The sequence below is a fragment of the Rhinatrema bivittatum genome, unplaced genomic scaffold (genome assembly GCF_901001135.1).
Source record: "Rhinatrema bivittatum unplaced genomic scaffold, aRhiBiv1.1, whole genome shotgun sequence".
NCBI lineage: Eukaryota > Metazoa > Chordata > Amphibia > Gymnophiona > Rhinatrematidae > Rhinatrema > Rhinatrema bivittatum.
This window is the reverse complement of record NW_021820653.1, coordinates 241,846-262,582: the sequence shown is the minus strand read 5'-3', so window position 1 is coordinate 262,582 and position 20,737 is coordinate 241,846. Positions and strand designations below refer to the sequence as shown.

The following is a 20,737-nucleotide window of genomic DNA, read 5'->3' as shown; positions in this document are numbered from 1 at the left end:
GGGAACTGAAGGAGATCAAGCAGGACATCTCCAGCCTGCGCTACGAGCTGCTGGAAGACAAGTCCCAGGCGACGGAGGAGCTGTCGGTGCTGATCCACAAGCTCAGCGAGAGGCTGAGCCCCGGCCTGCTCCGGTGCGAGTGAGGGCGCGCGTGCAGGCACCGCCCATGGCAATAAACTTTCTCCACTTGAATGTCAGAAAATAAAACTGAGCAGAAGCGTAGAAACTGGGCCTGTAACGTGTAAATGTTTCCCAGAAAACGTCCCTGCACATGGGGAAGATCAGAAAGGAAGCAATGCTTGTGCCTTTCAGAAGGGTTCGGAAAGGTAGAATCTGGGACACGTTTTGTCTTTATTTCAGAAGAAAATAAAAATGCCTTTCTGGAAATGTGTGGCAGTCCGTCTCCGGGAGCCCCCTGCCCCAGCAAGGAGGGCCGAGAGAGAGACCTCTCAGCCCAGCCTAAAATGCAAAGGAGAGAGAGGGGGGGAATTATTTGAAGCTCCAGGACCCGAAGTGCCCAAGCGATAAAATCGCCACCACTCAACGGCCCGGCTGGGAGGCCAGCAGAGGGAGCCATTGTCGCTGTATAGGATTGGAGGTGGCGTTTCAGCTAGGGCCTGGGTCTAATCATGTTGGGGGTGAATGCCGGGAAGGGAGGGGGGTGGGGGGAGAGAGCCAGAGAGGGTCAGGTGAATGGTCTGCTGAGAGCGGGGAAAGGTTTCTACCACGTGGCTTCCTGCCCCTTTAAGGTTTCATGGCGGTGGCGCCAGGATCGTGGGGTTCTTTTGCGGCCACGGCAATGTGAGTCTCTGGCGCCACTGTGGGATTTCCCACGCTAAGCTACTCACATCCCACACTTCACTAAATCTTTATTTAAATTTTTTTTTAAATAAAGAAATAAATAAGTAACAGTCAAAGGCAAATCTAGTTGAAACCCTAGATTTTTGACATTATGGACAAAATGAATACATTGATTCCCAGTCTGTAATTTTGGAAGGCCTTCTGGCTGCAGAACCCGTGAAAACCATCCAAAACCATCCAGCCTCTGTTTTACCCACGTTGAAGACCAGGACACCACCAGTCTCCTGCCACCGGTCGAGAGCATCCCCAAACATCTAGTGATTGAATGGAAGGTTGTTTGGTAATCCACATCAACAATAAAATGCACTAGTGTGAACGCACACAGAGAGCAGAACAGACATAGTCACTTCTGTTACGAAGCATGCATGCTATGACTGTGCAGACCTACACTAGTAAGTATGTGAAACAGTTTCTGGAAAAAGATAACGTATGCACACACACACATACACACACACACTGTCCACAGACTCCTTTTTCCACACACAGAAAGTCAGAGAGAGTGAACAAAAGACTGCTCAGAGTCACTGCCTTGTGAAAGAAATATCTCTGCCTCTGTGTTGCAGACACTCAGTCTTACTAACCGGAATATATGTTGAAAGAACTGGTTGGAGAGGCTTAGGGCTGTTGGAAGGGGTTGCAAGAGGAACAAAAAGGGCCATCTTGGAGAACTGATGGATGACCACCCAGATCACAGTATGCCCAGAGGAGGGGGGTAGATCAGTAATGAAATCAATAGATGGTTGAGTCCAGTGTTTCTGGGGTACCAGTAAAGGATGAAGTAGGCTCAGTGACTGTTGGTGAGAAGTCTTATTCTGCTTACAATTAAAGGTGCATTTTAAAAGCTCAGATCGCACATTAATTAGGGGAAGCTTGAATAAGTCAGGCTTGCGCACACTGAGCGGATTTTAAAAGTCGGCGAGAGATTTTATTTATTTATTTATTTATTTATTTATTTATTTAGTGCTTTTTTTATACCGGCATTCATGATTTACAATCATATCATGTCGGTTTACAGGGAACCGGGGGTACAACAACCTTAAACATTAACATAGCGAAGAGAAGTAAAAGTTACATTGAAACAGGGGTGATAGAACTGGGGAAAGAAGCAAACAGAGTAGAAGGTAATTCAATGAGCAGAACAATTATTTACAGTGTGCTGAGTGTTCGGTAATGAAAGCTATGGGGGATCAGTGGACTTGGGGAAAGGCTTGTTTGAATAACCAAGTCTTAAGCCTTTTTCTGAATGTCAGCAGGCAAGGTTCTTGTCGGAGTTCAGGGGGGAAAGTATTCCAAATGGTTGGTCCCACTGTGGAGAAAGCCCGTTTTCTGGTGACTAGATGATGTGTGGATTTGGTTGGGGGTGCGTGCTGGGATCCTTTGTAGGCATCTCTTGATAGGTCTAGACGAAGTGTGTGGTCTGAGTGGGAATTGAAGGTTGAGAGGGGCTTGGTTGTGGATGATGGTGAGGGAATCGTGTAGAATTCTGAAACGTATTGGCAGCCAGTGTAGATTTCTGAGGATGGGAGTGATGTGGTCTCTTCTGCAGGAGTTTGTCAGGATTCTGGCCGCCGGGTTTTGCAGCATCTGAAGAGGTTTGATGGAAGAGGTGGGGAGACCTAGCAAAATGGAGTTGCAGTAGTCTGTCTTGGAGAATAGAACGGCTTGGAGGACCGTTCTGTAATCTTGAAAGTGTAGAAGTGGTTTAATTCTTTTTAGTACCCGCAGTTTATAGAAGCAGTCCTTGGTTGTGTGGTTGATGAATGTTTTTAAATTCAGACGGCTGTCGATTAATACTCCCAGGTCTCTTACTTGGTAGACAAAGGCGTTAGTGAGTGACCTTTGAGGGGTATCGCTGTCGTCCGGGGAGATGAGGAGGTGTTCGGTCTTAGCTGAATTGAGTATCAGGTTTAGATTAGTGAGGAGGTGGTTGATCTCTCGGAGGCAACTTTCCCAGTACTTGAGTGTATTAGAAATAGATTCTGTTATGGGGATCAGGATTTGCACGTCATCTGCGTAAAGGAAGTGTTTTAGTTTAAGGTTAGTTAACAGATGGCACAGTGGAAGGAGGTATATATTGAAGAGCATGGGGGACAAAGAGGAACCCTGAGGAACTCCTAGTGAGGAATTGATGCGGGGGGATTCTTTATTGTTGATTTTGACTTTATAGCCTCTGTTACTGAGGAATGATTTGAACCATCTGAAGGCAGTTCCTGTTATTCCGATTTCAGAAAGTCTGTTGAGGAGGATGTCATGGTTTACGGTGTCAAAAGCCGCAGAAAGGTCTAGAAGAATTAGTAGGAAGGATTGCCCTTTGTCCAATCCCAAGATGATGTGATCTGTTAGCGAGATGAGGAGAGTTTCTGTGCATATCAGATAAACAACCAATAAGGGCTGTATAACATAATCTGGGTAAAAACAAATAAGCATGGGTGTAGCTTGCTTATTGCGGCGGTTACTACCCCTACTACCTCTAACTAATCAAGCTAGATATTTCACTTGGATGCAGCTCCATCACCGCTCTCTACATTAATGGCGGGGGTGGAAGGGAATTAGAACCAAGAGCTAAGAGAAACAGATAAGTATGGGAGAAGAAATGAGGGAAGCTTGCTGGGCAGACTGAATGGGCCATTTGGTCTTCTTCTGCCGTCATTTCTATGTTTCTATATATGTTTCTATATATATCTCCTGCAGCACACACATTTATTTATTTATTTATTTAACATCTTTTCTATACCACCATTAAAATACACATCATATCGGTTTACATTGTAACGAAAGGTTGAAATTACATAGAACAGGGGAGGGGAGAACCTGGAGAAGATAGGAGAAAGAGAATAGGGGCTCTAGGGAGAGCCTGAAAATTCAAGCAATGGGAAGGGGGAAAGGGAAATAAACATAATTACAAACATTGATCGTGGTCATGACTGGTGAACATAATTACAGCAGGGGGGGGGCGATGAGTGGGTGGAGAGGTAGGCTAGTCTGGGAAGGCCTGGTGGAAGAGCCATGTTTTGAGCATCTTTCTGAATTTCAGGGGGCAGGGCTCCAGACGGAGGTAGGGTGGCATGGCATTCCACTGTGTTGGACCGGCAATAGATAGGGCACGTTCCCTGTTAGCCGAGAGGCGGGCCTTCTTGAGGGGTGGGACTTGAAGGGTGCAAGCGAGGTTTGCTCTTGTAGGGTGGGCAGATTGCGAGAGTTGGAGGGGTTCGCTAAGCCATGAGGGATTGTTCTTGTAAATAGATTTGTGTATAATGGTGAGGGATTTGAAGAGGATGCGGAAAGAGATGGGTAGCCAATGCAGTTCCTTAAGGACTGGGGTTATATGGTCTGTTTTACGTGTGTTGCTAAGGAGTCTTGCCGTGGCGTTTTGAAGAATCTGGAGGGGTTTGATAGTGGCGTAGGGGAGTCCAAGGTAGAGGGAGTTGCAGTAATCCAGCTTGGATGAGAGGGTGGCTTGGATGACTGTTTTGAGATCGTGTGTGTGAAGTAGGGGTTTGAGTTTTTTTATGATGTTAAGTTTCTGGAAACCTCCTTTAAGGACACACATCTAGGAAGTATTCAAAAAGGGGCAGGGCGTGGGTGTGGTCCGGGCAGGGAATGGGCATTTTGGGACATGAACCAGAGATAAGCGCGTGTGCTGAGGCCTCCTGCTTCATATCTTTACTTCTGCCATGTATGCTGTGTAAGTTAAAAAAAATAAAGAAAACCAGGCAGACCTGCGGGGTTTTAAGGGTCGGACCTAAGTGGGAGGAATAAAGGCTATCAAACCATGGGGGCTTGGAGGACCTCTCCCTTAGCTGGGCTAACTGGAGACGAACTGGTAAAACTGGGAGTCGCATTAATGCGGGCCTCTTTGAAAATCACACAGTTTACAAAGTAGAAGTGGGATTTGCGTACCCATGCTCACTTCCACTTAAAATTTGGTGCATATATGCACGCGGCAAGGCTATTTTATAACATGCACGCATAGATATGGACAAGTTATAAAATAGCTGCGTCCCTGGGTGTGAAGGATTCATAATCACCTACATCCATGGGCCAAGTGGTTGCAGGAGATGAGGTCTGAGGTTCTGCAAATGACCTGGTGACCAGCCAGTTTACAATCATGGGACCATTTCAAGACTTTCCATCGACAATGTTTGGGTACCAAAGTGTTTCCTGGAGGGGTTCCAGCTGGTACCACAGAGGGACCACGATAATCTTGGCCAGGTCAAGAAGATACTGAGGATCACTGGAGCTATCAGCAGGGTCAAAAATCTAGACATAACATCAGCTTTAGCATTTTTTCCAACTGGTCTGGTCAGTAGATTAGGCAAAAGCTCAACCTGGCAAAGAACAAGGACCATCTGGCTTGTCACAGGTTAAGTCTTCTGACAGTTTGAAGGTATTCCAGATTCTTATGATCAGAGAAGATGGTGAAGCGATGCAAAGTGCCCTCCAATAGTTGACACCACTCTTCCAAAGCTAGTTTAATGATGAGCAGCTCTCGATGGCCAATGCTATAGTTTCTATCTTTCTTGAACTTTTTTTGAATAGAAGGCCCAGGTAACAATTTGCCATTACAGGTGGACTGCGAGAGAATGGCACCTATGCCCACAGAGGAGACATCAACTTCCAAAAAAACAGGTCATGTGGTGTCAGGTCTGTGCAGCAGTGGTGCAGAAAGGAAGGCAGATTTCAGGAGGGCAAAGGCTTGGGTTGCTTCGGGTGGCCAGTCCTTGGTATTCATCCCTTTTTTAGCAAGGGATAGGAGTGATAGGAGCAATAAAAGTAGAGTAATGAGAGATGAACCGCCTGTAATAATTAGCGAATCCTAGAAAGCGCTGGATTGCCTTGAGACTCACTGGCTGGGGCAGTAACCTATCATTAAAATCATCCGATGTACCTGAAGACTGGAGGGTGGCCAATGTAACTCGATATTTAAAAAGGGATCCAGGGGTGATCCGGGAAACTATAGTCCGGTGAGCCTGACTTCAGTGCCGGGAAAAATCATGGAAACTGTTATAAAGAATAAAATCACAAAACATTTAGATAGACATGGGTTAATGGGACTCAGCCAACATGGATTTATCCAAGGCAAGTCTTGCCTCACAAATCTCATATTTTTTGAAGGAGTGAATAAACATGTGGATAAAGATGAACTGGCAGATGTGGTAAGAACATGCCATACTGGGTCAGACCAAGGGTCCATCAAGCCCAGCATCCTGTTTCCAACAGGATTTCCAGTAGGCATTCCACAAAGTCCTGCATGCGAGGCTTCGAAGAAAATAAAAAGTCATGGGATAGGAGGTGATGTCCTTTCGTGGATTGCAAACTGGCTAAAAGACAGGAAACAGAGAGTAGGATTAAATGGACAATTTTCTCAGTGGAAAAGGGTAAACAGTGGAGTGCCTCAGGGATCTGTACTGGGACTGGTGCTTTCCAATCTAGAATATAAATGGGCTCTGAACCACGGCCCGCAAATGTGCAGTAAAGAGAGCTCTGAGCGATGTGTTGATGTTATGCACAAGGCAGAGAGATCGGACCAGGGTGTCAGAGAGGGGAGGAGGAAAGGGCAGACGAGCTGCCGCTCCGAGAAACGGCTCCTCCGACATGTTAACAGCCTGCGCCCATCCCTCCATCGCCGGGGAAGGGGGGAGGGAGTAGGGACGGCCGGACCATCACGCACAGGACAGGAGGAGGAAAGGGCAGAAGAGTCACCGAGCCCATCTGTCCGTCCGCAAACGGGGAAGGGAGGAGGGAGTAGGGACGGCCAGAGCAGAGCTAAATCTCGCCCAATTTAACCGTCATGCATAGGGACAACAGCCGGCCCTGTAGAAGAGAAAAAGAGGGAGTGGAGGAGGGCTGGGGGAGAGGGAAGGGGTTGTGGATGAGGTGGAAAGGGAAGATGAGAGGGGATAGAAGGAAAAGTGAAGAGGATATGAGTGAGTAAGTGGGAAGGGTAAGAAGTTGTGGAGAAGAGAGCGGCTCTGACCGACGTGCTGGTCTGATCGATGGAATCTCACCCGTTTGAACGGGCCTAACGGCTTGTATATGTATAAATGATCTGGAAATGGGAACAAGTGAGGTGATCAAATTTGTAGATGACACAAAATTATTCAGAGTGGTTACCGTAAATCTCAAGCGGATTATGATACATTATAGGAAGACCTTGTGAGACTGGAAGATTGGGCATCCAAATGGCAGATGAAATTTAATGTGGACAAGTGCAAGGTGATGCATATAGGGAAAAATAACCCTTGCTGTAGTTACACAATGTTAGGTTCCATATTAGGTGCTACAACCCAAGAAAGAGATCTAGGCATCATAGTGGATAACACATTGAAATCATCGGCTCAGTGTGCTGCAGCAGTCAAAAAAGCAAACAGAATGTTAGGAATTATTAGGTAGGGAATGGAAAATGTATTTATTTATTTTTATTTATTTAACATTTTTATATACCGGGATTCATGGAAAATAAAACTGAAAATGTCATAATGCCTCTGTATCACTCCATGGTGAGACCGCACCTTGAATACTGTGTACAATTCTGGTCACCGCATCTTAAAAAGGATATTGCTGCACTGGAGAAAGTGCAGAGAAGGGCGACCAAAATGATAAGGGGCATGGAACGGCTGCCCTATGAGGAAAGACTAAAGAGGTTAGGACTTTTCAGTTTAGAGAAGAGAAGATTGAGGGGGATATGACAGAAATCTACAAAATCATGAAAGGACTTGAACAAGTTAATGTAAATTGGTTATTTACTCTCTCAGATAATAGAAGGTCCAGGGGCACTGACTCCATGAAGTTAGCAAGTAGCTCATTTAAAACAATATAAGAAAATTCTTTTTCACTCAGCGCATAGTTAAGCTCTAGAATTCATTGCCAGAGGATGTGGTTATAGCAGTTAGCATAACTGGGTTTAAAAATGGTTTGGATAAGTTGATAGAAGTTGGAGAAAGTACTCACATGAGGAAGTCCCAGCAGAGATACCCGAGGAGCGGGTCAAGAATTCCCAGGCAGGAGGAGGGCCCTCCGAGGAGCGGATAGCCAAGACGCGAGAGATCCCCCGAGGAGCGGGTACTCGCAGCGTCCGAATGTAAGGAGGAGAGTCTGGAACAAAAGATCCAAGTAGAGCGCATTTAACAAGCGAGAGACCTCCTCGCTAACTCGTCTTAGCCATGGGCCAGTCGGTATAAGTACACCAGCGCTGTTGACGTCTTCGGGAGGGGACGCCCCCGAGGTTCCCGCCATGATGTATTCATAAGGAGGCCCTGCGCACATGCCTAAGTGATGCCGAAAGGAAGATGGAGGTCGGCAGCGCCCATGCTGTCCCGGGGGTCGCCGGAGGAGTTGGCGTTGGTTGGCAGACACTGCCATTCTCCCAATGATTGATGGTGGCAGGGAAAAAAAGAGGTGAACATGAGAGGTCGCAGCTTATCTGTGACTGACGGGCGCAACACAGCACTGGACCTGGAGCCGTGAAGTACAGGCGGGTGGGCGGCCGCAGTGCAGCACCGCGTGGTCAGTGGCATGAGTGGCATGCTGCACTGGTCCTGTATTTATATGGGGCTACATTGTTTAAACAGACTTACGCTTTACAGTGTTTTAAAGTTTAAAAGTGCAGGTTGATGTATGGTCTGGCCAAGCCTGGGCAATGAATTTTGGTGGAAGGACACTTTGAGGCAGCTCTTCCTCTAAGGGGATTTCCAGAGGTTAAAAGTTCATCCTGTTTCTTGAAGTGGGAAAATTGCAGAGTGTCCCAGGACAGTCCCAGGGGAGGCGTGTGCTGGGTGTGAGCGGCAAACGAGAAAGTGGACTGATGGTTGAAGCTTTAAGTCTGGTGTAAAAATGAGGGTTTGGCCTGTGAAAGGGGCCCGGGTGTTAAAGATAGCGAGTGGTGCTTCAGCCAGAAGCACTGCTGGAAGTGTGCGAGTGCATTACACGCGGAGGGTGAAAGAGCAGCTGCCTGAGAGTGACCTCTCCTCTCGTGCACCTTTGAGAAGTGCTGCAGAAGTCAAGGACTAGCGAGAGAAAGGAAAGAGATTTGAGGGGGGGGGGGGCAGAGTTGGCTGGGCCTAGTGGAGAGGCACCAGCTGGCCATGGCTTCACAGAGCTGGAGACTAGCACTGGCTCCAATGGACGGGTGGTGGGGAAGGTTGCGACCCGTCTGAAATCCTAACAGCTTCCAAAGAATGACTAGAAATCTGTGTCAGAGGGAGAGAACTATCCAGGAGCCCCCCTTGAGCAGGGAGAGGTATGAGGAGTGGGTCTCCCGTGGGAGAGGCGTGAAGTTGTGCAAAGTTGAACCAGGCCTTGTGTGCGTTGGGAGTCACCTCTAAAAAGCTGACTGCAGGGGAGATGAACCGGGGTTTTCTAAAACCTGGGGAGCAGCCTACAATTCAAAGGATACCAAAGAAGGGACTTGAACAAAACGGCCAGAAATGTGGTTATGATTCTGGATTGTGTTATGCTCAGGCTTGTGGACCCTTGGGCCGACGGGAGGACGGAATACCTTGAGGGAAGACCCGAAGGTTCTCCCGTCGGGTGGCGAGGCAGGAACCGAAGATGGGACCGGTGGACCCTCGACACTGTAGACAGGCGTGACGGTGGAGGCGGACGAAGGGTCATGACGTCGAGGAACGGAGGTGTGTCTTCACCGCTGGAGGTCCGCTGTCCCACCGGAAGGAGCCCATAGGGACCTGGACCGCTGGGACTTAGGTGGACCTTTGAGAGGTCAAGCAGCTAACGTACGGTGCAAGGGCTGACTGGAGCTTCACCCCTGGAAGCCCGCAGTCCCCCCGGGAGGAGCCCGTAGGGACCTGGGCCGCTGGGGCTTAGGTGGGCCCTTGGAGGCGATGGTCAGAAAGAAGTCCGAGGTCGAGAGCCAGAGGGTTGTTGCTCACCAGTCCGGGGTCACGCACCAAAGGATCACCACTTGCCAGTCCGAAGACAATACCAGGAATCACCGCTAGCCGATCCGAAGTCAGGACCAGGAAACCAAGACGAACTGGAACAAGGAATCAAGATGCTGGAACTCACCGGAGCAAGCAGACTCAGACAATGCTCACAGGAGACGTTGCCAAGTCAAGGAATGGTCAGAGGAAGTCTCCTTTTATACTTCCTCTGACCCTGTGGATAGGAATCAGCTGCATCCAGTTAAAGGGACGAGGTCCCTTTAAGTCTAGTGAAGAGGCGCAGCCTCGCGCCTAAGGATGGGTGGCGGCCATCTTGGGTCCGAGCCACGGAGGAGAGCAGTGGCGGCCGCGAGGGAGGAGAAGAGACAGCTCTGGTCTCGGCGGCCAGCCGGGAGACTCGCGTCGCCACGTGGAGGGGCCGGGCCCGGCGCAGGGCAGTCAGCCCCGCTGCAGTCAAGAGTCCAGTCGGGGAACGAGTTAAGGGACCACGCCCGTGGACGGCCGCGGGCAGTCGGGGAACGAGTTAGGGGACCACGCCTGTGGACGGCCGCGGGCGCGGAACACAACAGATTGTAGACTAACTACAAATCTATTCTGGCTATCCAGTTTTCTCCCATCCAGTTTTCTCCCATCCACACATGGTCACAATTCGCACCCGTTGCCTCTACAGAAATTGAACCCATCATCAAAAAAACCAACCCCGCATCCCACCCCTTAGACCCCATCCCCATCAAAACCCTAAAACTCATCAGAGAGATTATTGTCAAACCAATAACCCACATCATCAACCTATCCCTCGAACAAGGAATCTTCCCAGAAAAACTCAAAAACGCCATCATCAAACCAATCATCAAAAAACCTCAACTCGACAAATCAGACCCAGCAAACTACAGACCAGTCTCTAACCTCCCTTTCTTAGCAAAAATCATCGAAAAAACAGTCAACAATCAACTTACAGACCACCTTGAAACCTATAATGTTCTCCAGCCCAGCCACAGCATGGTTTCAGAAAATTCTTCAGCACTGAAACCCTCCTCCTCTCTCTCACTGATACCATCCTCAGAGGCCGCGACAAAGGCAAATTGTTCCTCCTGATACTTCTTGATATATCAGCCGCCTTTGACACCATCAATCACAGAACACTCCTCACCAGACTTAAAGAAATTGGTCTTCAAAACACCACAATCAAATGGTTCAAATCCTACCTCTCAAACAGATCCTACATCGTCAAGACAAACTCATCTGAATCCTCTCAAGTGCCCCTCACACATGGTGTCCCACAAGGTTCTTCCCTATCCTCAACCCTCTTTAACATTTACCTCCTCCCACTATGCAAATACCTTTCAGAAGCAAACCTCACCTACTTCGTCTATGCAGACGACATACAAATATTACTCCCCATAAACAATCCATTCAACTCACCATGGAAAAATGGAACAAACTCAGCTCAAATTTATCCCACTTGCTATCTCAATTATCACTCTGCCTCAACCAAGCCAAACAGAAATCCTTCACATCCACGATGACCATCCCTCTTCTCCCCTCAAGTGCACCCCCTCTAACTACCCAGGAAGTTAGAGGGGGTGCACTTGAGGGGAGTGCCACACAACCCGGGAGTGCCACACATCTCACAAATCTCACTCACGCCGTCCACAAGAAACCTAGGCGTAACAATCGACAGCCAACTCAACTTTAAGCGACACATCTCCAATACAATTAAGGATGGATTCTTCAAGCTTCAAACACTGAAAAAACTCAAACCCCTTCTCCAAGCGCACGATTTCTGAACAGTCCTTCAATCAATTATCTTCTCAAAACTCGACTACTGCAACTCCCTTCTCCTCGGCCTACAGAAGTCCACATCAAACCCCTCCAGTCTACAAAATGCTGCCGCCAGGATCATCACTAACAACAAAAAATCCTCCCACATCACACCCCACTCTCAAAGAACTCCACTGGCTACCCATCACACAAAGAATCCATATAAAACCCTCACCCTCATGCACAAAAAAATAAACAACAACAAATGAACTGGCTAAACAACGCAATACAGCCATACCCCACACAAAGAATTCTCAGATCCACCAACACTGGCCTCCTAGCCGTCCCCAATCTCAATCTGCACACCTCAACACAACCCGCAAATGAGCCACAACAATAGCGGGCCCTACCCTTTGGAACTCCCTCCCCACCCTGCCTCAGAAATGAACCTTCATTGCAAGTCTTCAAAAAACACCTCAAAACATGGCTGTTCTTAAAAGCCTTCCCACCTGACCCTTAACCTGCCTGACGCAACACACCTCACCCCCTACACAGGCATCTCTCCCCCCTTCATCCCTCCCTGACACTCCCTTCCCCCCCCCCCCCCTCTCTTCCCTCCCCTTCCTCCCTCCTCCCAACCCTCCCTCTATCCTTAATCCTAAATTATTTTTATCAACAAGTCGCAAACATGACCATATTACCCCCATCCTCAAGGATTTACATTGGCTCCCCATAATGTCCCGTATACACTACAAAACTCTGACCATAATTCACAAGTCCATTTACACCCACAACTCCAACTGGCTCGACCTCCCTTTCACTGCCCCCCTGTCCACCCGAGCCACCAGATCTACCACAAAGGCACCCTACACGTTCAAATCCTTGAAACAGGCACATCTCTCCTCCACCCGAGACCGTGCCATCTCTATTGCCGGGCCCGTTCTCTGGAATACACTACCTGTCCACATGCGACTTGAACCCTGTGCATTTAAATTCAAAAGAAATTAAAAACTCTCCTGTTCAACCATGCTTACACAGAATAACTCCCTCCACTCCCCCTCGCAGTCCCCTTTCAGGTAACCTCCTTATTAAGGAGACTTTCATTGTAAATTGTTTTGGTTATTACCTTCTTGTTCTCCTATCCTTCCTACTGCCTTTCTGTTCTTCCCCCCGCCCAGTTACATTCCCCTGTTGCAATGTATTTCCAATCTTTCAGTTACTATGTGAACCGGTATGATGTCCCCACAAATACCGGTATATAAAAGTTTCTAAATAAATTATGTACGTATGTTATATACTATAATCTATTGTTCCATGTACTTCGGTTATAATTCTGTTATAATTTGTTATAATTGTTACCATGTTATAATGTAAAATAGGGCTGATCTAGCCCTATTCTTTTAGTTATCTGGAAACCGATGTGATATCTCGATCGAATGTCGGTATATAAAAGAAATAAATAATAATAATAATAATAATAAAGTTATTTATTTTGGGAGCACAAGAGACTTGTAGACAATGGAATTCTTATGGTCCTGTCTTCAGTCAGTTTGACCTTATAGGATGTCCTGTCCCCAGCCTATGCCCTTCGGTTAGCCAGGCACAGGGGTTATAACACAGGTTATACTTAAGGCTACATTTTGCTTTAAATTTCAGGTTAAAAAAATGAGGTGGTCACACTGGGAAAAGCTGCTTGAAAAAAATACTTCACCTTGATTGGTGCTTCTTTTTCCTTTCCCATTCCCCTCCCCAGTTCCAGTCTGTCCCATTGCAGTGAAAAGCAAGTATAGTTTTGCTTGTCTGAAAGACTATGATGTTTCCAAAGTGAACAAAACAGAACCTTCCATTCATTTAGGAGAAATGAAAAAGAACCTAAAATGAACTCGTTTTTTTAGTTTTATCCATTCATTTCAAATATTTATTTATTTATTTATTTATTTAAATACTTTTGATATAACCGATACTCAAGACTGGTGTCTTATCGTACCAGTTTACATTGAAACAAGGGGTAACCAATTAACTATGAAAATAAATAAAGTCTCCTATTATTTACAAAAATGTTTACATAGAAACATAGAAATGACTGCAGAAGAAGACCAAACGGCCCATCCAGTCTGCCCAGCAAGTTTCGCACTTTTTTTTTCTCATACTTATCTGTTACTCTTGGCTCTTAGTAACCTTTTGGTTCTATTTCCTTTCCACCCCCACCATTAATGTAGAGAGCAGTGTTGGAAATAGCATCTAAGTGAAATATCTAGCTTAATTAGTTAGGGGCAGTAACCGCAGCAATAAGCAAGCTACACCCATGCTTATTTGTTTACACAGACTATATAATTCAGTCCTTGTCTGTATATAGATCCACTTTTCTTCATTCCCTCCTGCCGTTGAAGCAGAGAGCTATGCATTGAAAGTGAAGTATCAGGCTTGTTTGGTTTGGGGTAGTAACCGCCATAACAAGCAAGCTACTCCGCTGATTTTTTGTGAATGCAAATCTTTTTCCACATTTCCTCTTGCCGTTGAAGCTTAGAGCGATGTTGGAGTCGCATTAACCGTGTGTATGTTTATTGAATAAGGGTATTATCTCCAGGCAGTAGCCGTCATTCCCGCAAGCCACCCGCTCTTCATTCACGTCCTCTAGACTTTATGGATCCACAGTGTTTATCCCACGCCCCTTTGAAGTCCTTCACAGTTCTGCTCTTCACCACTTCCTCCGGAAGGGCATTCCAGGCATCCACCACCCTCTCCATGAATACTTCCTGACAATGGTTCTGAGTCTTCCTCCCTGGATATAAACCACAGGAGTGGTGAGTTTTACAGTGCTCTGTGCTGAGATGCTACCAAAAGCTGGATGCTAAATTCCTGTCAGCATTATTTGTCCTTCTTCACCAGAACCCTCAGCACAAGAGCACTTTAGGGGGGCACATGTTAGGGGCTGCTCCCCTTAACCCTCACGGGCTGCCTGGAAGGAGGGGTTTATGTGGGGGCAATGGTCCCCCCTCCCCCTCTTCAGGCAGACCTGCCGGGGCTCAGGAACCCCCCTCCCCCTCCCCACAAGCCCTCTGGGGCCTTGTCCTCGGTCTGCTCCGCGGTCCCGAGCCTGCTGAGGAGGGGGGAGGTAAAGGCAGAGGAGAGAGACAGAAGCGGGAGGAGAGGGCACTCTTCTCCCAAATCCTTTCCTGCAGGAGCTCTCTTCCGCCTCACTGCCCTGACTCTTCCCTCTGCCTGAGGAAGCAGCTTAAATAAACTCCCTCCCTCCCCATTTCACCTCTCACTGACCGGGAGCGCAGGAAACCTCCCCGCAAAGCCTTTAGTGACCCTAGGGAGGGAGAGGAAAGAGCCTCCCCTCCCCCTTCCACTGCTCCTGCCCCCTCTCTCCGGCCCCGGGGCAGGCTTACACAGCGCTGTACAAGCCCCTGCCTTTGGCTCCAGATTTGCCCGACAGGACTCAGCACTTCCCGGAAGAAGCCTTCCTATTCTGGCGTTACTGAGGGATGACCTCCAAGTCCCTGCAGGAAAGGTGGGAAAGCCAGGACGGGATGAAAGCTCTCGGGGGAAAATGGAGCCGGGAAACTCCAGCTCTGCTCCTCAAGCGCCCCGGACAAGATATGCATAATGCATATGCATGAGGAGCAGGGAAATACGCTGCCTGCAAGGTCTGCCAAACCCTCTCATGCATATTCATTCTGTTGTGGGGATGCCATTGGTGCTGCTTGAGGACTGCAGTTGGCCGCCCAGTTCGGAGCTTCCCAACCCACTGATTATGCATGAGACAGATTTGCATAAATTAGAAGCAGCAATGCAAAAAGTTCTCATGCGTAGTCACTGTGCATATATACGGACTAAACCTAACCCAGTGGAAAAGCATCGCCTCCTGTTATGTTTATATTGTAACTTCCAAAAAATATCTGAAAAACTCAGTTTATAATACAAAACTATTATATAGAAGTAGGAACTTTATTAGTGTTCAGATAATGTATTTAAACTACAATTTAAAAATATAAAAGAAAATTCTGAGAATCACAAAAATATTAAATAAGATGTGATGAAAAGTGATAATACGTTTACAAGATAAGCAACATAAGTGTGCCAATCAATGATCGGCACATAACGAAGACTTCTTACAAAAAAAAATGCAGAGCTCGAAAAAAACAATTCACTAGGCTAAAGCACTCAATCCTTCCAATTAAACTTCGCTCCAGAAGAGAACCCGGATAATCTTGGGAAGCAAAGAACATGTCCATAATAACATACAAAGAATCAAAACACTGATTCAAAACGAATCTTCAAAACATATCACCAAACACGAAGGTAAACGGAAACTAAAAAACTGAAAACATAGGATAAAGGAGATAAATATCGAAAACTAAACGTCTAGGGCGAGTAGCACAGAACCTAGAAGGCTTCCTCTTCAGTGTGGACGCTGCGCGTTCGAATCCCTCCCAGCTCTTGTTCCTACCGTGAAGATAGACAAAAAGTCGGTACTAGTCAGCTTTTTTTTTTTTTTTTTTTTTTTGCTCCCTCAAGTCGACCTTCTACCTTTTCTTCTCCTTTCTTCTCCTGACTGCACCGCAACTATGCTTACTCTTATTGTCCTAACTTTCTTCACCGCCCGCAAGGGGTGCATGCATGGAAGCACGCTAGATAAAGGCCATGAGGACTTAGAGGAGACATCCTCATGCCTACGGCCACACTGCCCTGAATATGCCCGATCTCGTCTGATCTCGGAAGCCAACCAGGGTTGGGCCTGGTTAGTACTTGGATGGGTGACCACCTGGGAATACCAGGTGCCGTAGGCATTTTTTTTTTCCCTCCCTCAAGTCGACCTTCTACCTTTTCTTCTCCTTTCTTCTCCTGACTGCACCGCAACTATGCTTACTCTTATTGTCCTAACTTTCTTCACCGCCCGCAAGGGGTGCATGCATGGAAGCACGCTAGATAAAGGCCATGAGGACTTAGAGGAGACATCCTCATGCCTACGGCCACACTGCCCTGAATATGCCCGATCTCGTCTGATCTCGGAAGCCAACCAGGGTTGGGCCTGGTTAGTACTTGGATGGGTGACCACCTGGGAATACCAGGTGCCGTAGGCATTTTTTTTTTCCCTCCCTCAAGTCGACCTTCTACCTTTTCTTCTCCTTTCTTCTCCTGACTGCACCGCAACTATGCTTACTCTTATTGTCCTAACTTTCTTCACCGCCCGCAAGGGGTGCATGCATGGAAGCACGCTAGATAAAGGCCATGAGGACTTAGAGGAGACATCCTCATGCCTACGGCCACACTGCCCTGAATATGCCCGATCTCGTCTGATCTCGGAAGCCAACCAGGGTTGGGCCTGGTTAGTACTTGGATGGGTGACCACCTGGGAATACCAGGTGCCGTAGGCATTTTTTTTTTCCCTCCCTCAAGTCGACCTTCTACCTTTTCTTCTCCTTTCTTCTCCTGACTGCACCGCAACTATGCTTACTCTTATTGTCCTAACTTTCTTCACCGCCCGCAAGGGGTGCATGCATGGAAGCACGCTAGATAAAGGCCATGAGGACTTAGAGGAGACATCCTCATGCCTACGGCCACACTGCCCTGAATATGCCCGATCTCGTCTGATCTCGGAAGCCAACCAGGGTTGGGCCTGGTTAGTACTTGGATGGGTGACCACCTGGGAATACCAGGTGCCGTAGGCATTTTTTTTTTCCCTCCCTCAAGTCGACCTTCTACCTTTTCTTCTCCTTTCTTCTCCTGACTGCACCGCAACTATGCTTACTCTTATTGTCCTAACTTTCTTCACCGCCCGCAAGGGGTGCATGCATGGAAGCACGCTAGATAAAGGCCATGAGGACTTAGAGGAGACATCCTCATGCCTACGGCCACACTGCCCTGAATATGCCCGATCTCGTCTGATCTCGGAAGCCAACCAGGGTTGGGCCTGGTTAGTACTTGGATGGGTGACCACCTGGGAATACCAGGTGCCGTAGGCATTTTTTTTTTCCCTCCCTCAAGTCGACCTTCTACCTTTTCTTCTCCTTTCTTCTCCTGACTGCACCGCAACTATGCTTACTCTTATTGTCCTAACTTTCTTCACCGCCCGCAAGGGGTGCATGCATGGAAGCACGCTAGATAAAGGCCATGAGGACTTAGAGGAGACATCCTCATGCCTACGGCCACACTGCCCTGAATATGCCCGATCTCGTCTGATCTCGGAAGCCAACCAGGGTTGGGCCTGGTTAGTACTTGGATGGGTGACCACCTGGGAATACCAGGTGCCTGTAGGCATTTTTTTTTTCCCTCCCTCAAGTCGACCTTCTACCTTTTCTTCTCCTTTCTTCTCCTGACTGCACCGCAACTATGCTTACTCTTATTGTCCTAACTTTCTTCACCGCCCGCAAGGGGTGCATGCATGGAAGCACGCTAGATAAAGGCCATGAGGACTTAGAGGAGACATCCTCATGCCTACGGCCACACTGCCCTGAATATGCCCGATCTCGTCTGATCTCGGAAGCCAACCAGGGTTGGGCCTGGTTAGTACTTGGATGGGTGACCACCTGGGAATACCAGGTGCCGTAGGCATTTTTTTTTCCCTCCCTCAAGTCGACCTTCTACCTTTTCTTCTCCTTTCTTCTCCTGACTGCACCGCAACTATGCTTACTCTTATTGTCCTAACTTTCTTCACCGCCCGCAAGGGGTGCATGCATGGAAGCACGCTAGATAAAGGCCATGAGGACTTAGAGGAGACATCCTCATGCCTACGGCCACACTGCCCTGAATATGCCCGATCTCGTCTGATCTCGGAAGCCAACCAGGGTTGGGCCTGGTTAGTACTTGGATGGGTGACCACCTGGGAATACCAGGTGCCGTAGGCATTTTTTTTTTCCCTCCCTCAAGTCGACCTTCTACCTTTTCTTCTCCTTTCTTCTCCTGACTGCACCGCAACTATGCTTACTCTTATTGTCCTAACTTTCTTCACCGCCCGCAAGGGGTGCATGCATGGAAGCACGCTAGATAAAGGCCATGAGGACTTAGAGGAGACATCCTCATGCCTACGGCCACACTGCCCTGAATATGCCCGATCTCGTCTGATCTCGGAAGCCAACCAGGGTTGGGCCTGGTTAGTACTTGGATGGGTGACCACCTGGGAATACCAGGTGCCGTAGGCATTTTTTTTTTCCCTCCCTCAAGTCGACCTTCTACCTTTCTTCTCCTTTCTTCTCCTGACTGCACCGCAACTATGCTTACTCTTATTGTCCTAACTTTCTTCACCGCCCGCAAGGGGTGCATGCATGGAAGCACGCTAGATAAAGGCCATGAGGACTTAGAGGAGACATCCTCATGCCTACGGCCACACTGCCCTGAATATGCCCGATCTCGTCTGATCTCGGAAGCCAACCAGGGTTGGGCCTGGTTAGTACTTGGATGGGTGACCACCTGGGAATACCAGGTGCCGTAGGCATTTTTTTTTTCCCTCCCTCAAGTCGACCTTCTACCTTTTCTTCTCCTTTCTTCTCCTGACTGCACCGCAACTATGCTTACTCTTATTGTCCTAACTTTCTTCACCGCCCGCAAGGGGTGCATGCATGGAAGCACGCTAGATAAAGGCCATGAGGACTTAGAGGAGACATCCTCATGCCTACGGCCACACTGCCCTGAATATGCCCGATCTCGTCTGATCTCGGAAGCCAACCAGGGTTGGGCCTGGTTAGTACTTGGATGGGTGACCACCTGGGAATACCAGGTGCCGTAGGCATTTTTTTTTTCCCTCCCTCAAGTCGACCTTCTACCTTTTCTTCTCCTTTCTTCTCCTGACTGCACCGCAACTATGCTTACTCTTATTGTCCTAACTTTCTTCACCGCCCGCAAGGGGTGCATGCATGGAAGCACGCTAGATAAAGGCCATGAGGACTTAGAGGAGACATCCTCATGCCTACGGCCACACTGCCCTGAATATGCCCGATCTCGTCTGATCTCGGAAGCCAACCAGGGTTGGGCCTGGTTAGTACTTGGATGGGTGACCACCTGGGAATACCAGGTGCCGTAGGCATTTTTTTTTTCCCTCCCTCAAGTCGACCTTCTACCTTTTCTTCTCCTTTCTTCTCCTGACTGCACCGCAACTATGCTTACTCTTATTGTCCTAACTTTCTTCACCGCCCGCAAGGGGTGCATGCATGGAAGCACGCTAGATAAAGGCCATGAGGACTTAGAGGAGACATCCTCATGCCTACGGCCACACTGCCCTGAATATGCCCGATCTCGTCTGATCTCGGAAGCCAACCAGGGTTGGGCCTGGTTAGTACTTGGATGGGTGACCACCTGGGAATACCAGGTGCCGTAGGCATTTTTTTTTTCCCTCCCTCAAGTCGACCTTCTACCTTTTCTTCTCCTTTCTTCTCCTGACTGCACCGCAACTATGCTTACTCTTATTGTCCTAACTTTCTTCACCGCCCGCAAGGGGTGCATGCATGGAAGCACGCTAGATAAAGGCCATGAGGACTTAGAGGAGACATCCTCATGCCTACGGCCACACTGCCCTGAATATGCCCGATCTCGTCTGATCTCGGAAGCCAACCAGGGTTGGGCCTGGTTAGTACTTGGATGGGTGACCACCTGGGAATACCAGGTGCCGTAGGCATTTTTTTTTTCCCTCCCTCAAGTCGACCTTCTACCTTTTCTTCTCCTTTCTTCTCCTGACTGCACCGCAACTATGCTTACTCTTATTGTCCTAACTTTCTTCACCGCCCGCAAGGGGTGCATGCATGGAAGCACGCTAGATAAAGGCCATGAGGACTTAGAGGAGACATCCTCATGCCTACGGCCACACTGCCCTGAATATGCCCGATCTCGTCTGATCTCGGAAGCCAACCAGGGTTGGGCCTGGTTAGTACTTGGATGGGTGACCACCTGGGAATACCAGGTGCCGTAGGCATTTTTTTTTTCCCTCCCTCAAGTCGACCTTCTACCTTTTCTTCTCCTTTCTTCTCCTGACTGCACCGCAACTATGCTTACTCTTATTGTCCTAACTTTCTTCACCGCCCGCAAGGGGTGCATGCATGGAAGCACGCTAGATAAAGGCCATGAGGACTTAGAGGAGACATCCTCATGCCTACGGCCACACTGCCCTGAATATGCCCGATCTCGTCTGATCTCGGAAGCCAACCAGGGTTGGGCCTGGTTAGTACTTGGATGGGTGACCACCTGGGAATACCAGGTGCCGTAGGCATTTTTTTTTT

General features: G+C 48.2%; 1 protein-coding gene and 16 non-coding genes across 18 annotated transcripts in view; all 17 read left to right on the top strand.

The window, feature by feature from the left end:
• LOC115081803 (short transient receptor potential channel 3) overlaps positions 1-538 on the top strand; it is a 67,179-nt gene extending 66,641 nt beyond the window's left edge. The window contains exon 12 of one of the 2 annotated variants that reach the window (XM_029586175.1): positions 1-538. In XM_029586175.1, the coding sequence (XP_029442035.1) occupies positions 1-143 (143 nt within the window). In that variant the 3' untranslated portion in view covers positions 144-538. The other variant, XM_029586176.1, reaches the window with a different exon arrangement.
• A 15,661-nt stretch (positions 539-16,199) lies between these two features.
• LOC115081876 lies at positions 16,200-16,318 on the top strand. The gene has a single exon (XR_003853951.1). It is a non-coding gene; the product is annotated as a 5S ribosomal RNA (ribosomal RNA).
• A 175-nt stretch (positions 16,319-16,493) lies between these two features.
• On the top strand, positions 16,494-16,612 carry LOC115081875. The gene has a single exon (XR_003853950.1). It is a non-coding gene; the product is annotated as a 5S ribosomal RNA (ribosomal RNA).
• A 175-nt stretch (positions 16,613-16,787) lies between these two features.
• On the top strand, positions 16,788-16,906 carry LOC115081874. The gene has a single exon (XR_003853949.1). It is a non-coding gene; the product is annotated as a 5S ribosomal RNA (ribosomal RNA).
• Positions 16,907-17,081: 175 nt separating this feature from the next.
• On the top strand, positions 17,082-17,200 carry LOC115081873. The gene has a single exon (XR_003853948.1). It is a non-coding gene; the product is annotated as a 5S ribosomal RNA (ribosomal RNA).
• Positions 17,201-17,375: 175 nt separating this feature from the next.
• Positions 17,376-17,494, top strand: LOC115081872. The gene has a single exon (XR_003853947.1). It is a non-coding gene; the product is annotated as a 5S ribosomal RNA (ribosomal RNA).
• Positions 17,495-17,669: 175 nt separating this feature from the next.
• Positions 17,670-17,789, top strand: LOC115081885. The gene has a single exon (XR_003853960.1). It is a non-coding gene; the product is annotated as a 5S ribosomal RNA (ribosomal RNA).
• A 175-nt stretch (positions 17,790-17,964) lies between these two features.
• Positions 17,965-18,083, top strand: LOC115081870. Its single transcript, XR_003853945.1, has one exon. It is a non-coding gene; the product is annotated as a 5S ribosomal RNA (ribosomal RNA).
• Positions 18,084-18,257: 174 nt separating this feature from the next.
• LOC115081869 lies at positions 18,258-18,376 on the top strand. The gene has a single exon (XR_003853944.1). It is a non-coding gene; the product is annotated as a 5S ribosomal RNA (ribosomal RNA).
• Positions 18,377-18,551: 175 nt separating this feature from the next.
• LOC115081868 lies at positions 18,552-18,670 on the top strand. The gene has a single exon (XR_003853943.1). It is a non-coding gene; the product is annotated as a 5S ribosomal RNA (ribosomal RNA).
• Positions 18,671-18,844: 174 nt separating this feature from the next.
• Positions 18,845-18,963, top strand: LOC115081867. Its single transcript, XR_003853942.1, has one exon. It is a non-coding gene; the product is annotated as a 5S ribosomal RNA (ribosomal RNA).
• A 175-nt stretch (positions 18,964-19,138) lies between these two features.
• On the top strand, positions 19,139-19,257 carry LOC115081866. The gene has a single exon (XR_003853940.1). It is a non-coding gene; the product is annotated as a 5S ribosomal RNA (ribosomal RNA).
• A 175-nt stretch (positions 19,258-19,432) lies between these two features.
• LOC115081865 lies at positions 19,433-19,551 on the top strand. Its single transcript, XR_003853939.1, has one exon. It is a non-coding gene; the product is annotated as a 5S ribosomal RNA (ribosomal RNA).
• Positions 19,552-19,726: 175 nt separating this feature from the next.
• LOC115081864 lies at positions 19,727-19,845 on the top strand. The gene has a single exon (XR_003853938.1). It is a non-coding gene; the product is annotated as a 5S ribosomal RNA (ribosomal RNA).
• A 175-nt stretch (positions 19,846-20,020) lies between these two features.
• LOC115081863 lies at positions 20,021-20,139 on the top strand. Its single transcript, XR_003853937.1, has one exon. It is a non-coding gene; the product is annotated as a 5S ribosomal RNA (ribosomal RNA).
• A 175-nt stretch (positions 20,140-20,314) lies between these two features.
• On the top strand, positions 20,315-20,433 carry LOC115081862. The gene has a single exon (XR_003853936.1). It is a non-coding gene; the product is annotated as a 5S ribosomal RNA (ribosomal RNA).
• A 175-nt stretch (positions 20,434-20,608) lies between these two features.
• Positions 20,609-20,727, top strand: LOC115081860. Its single transcript, XR_003853934.1, has one exon. It is a non-coding gene; the product is annotated as a 5S ribosomal RNA (ribosomal RNA).
• Positions 20,728-20,737: the final 10 nt, after the last annotated feature.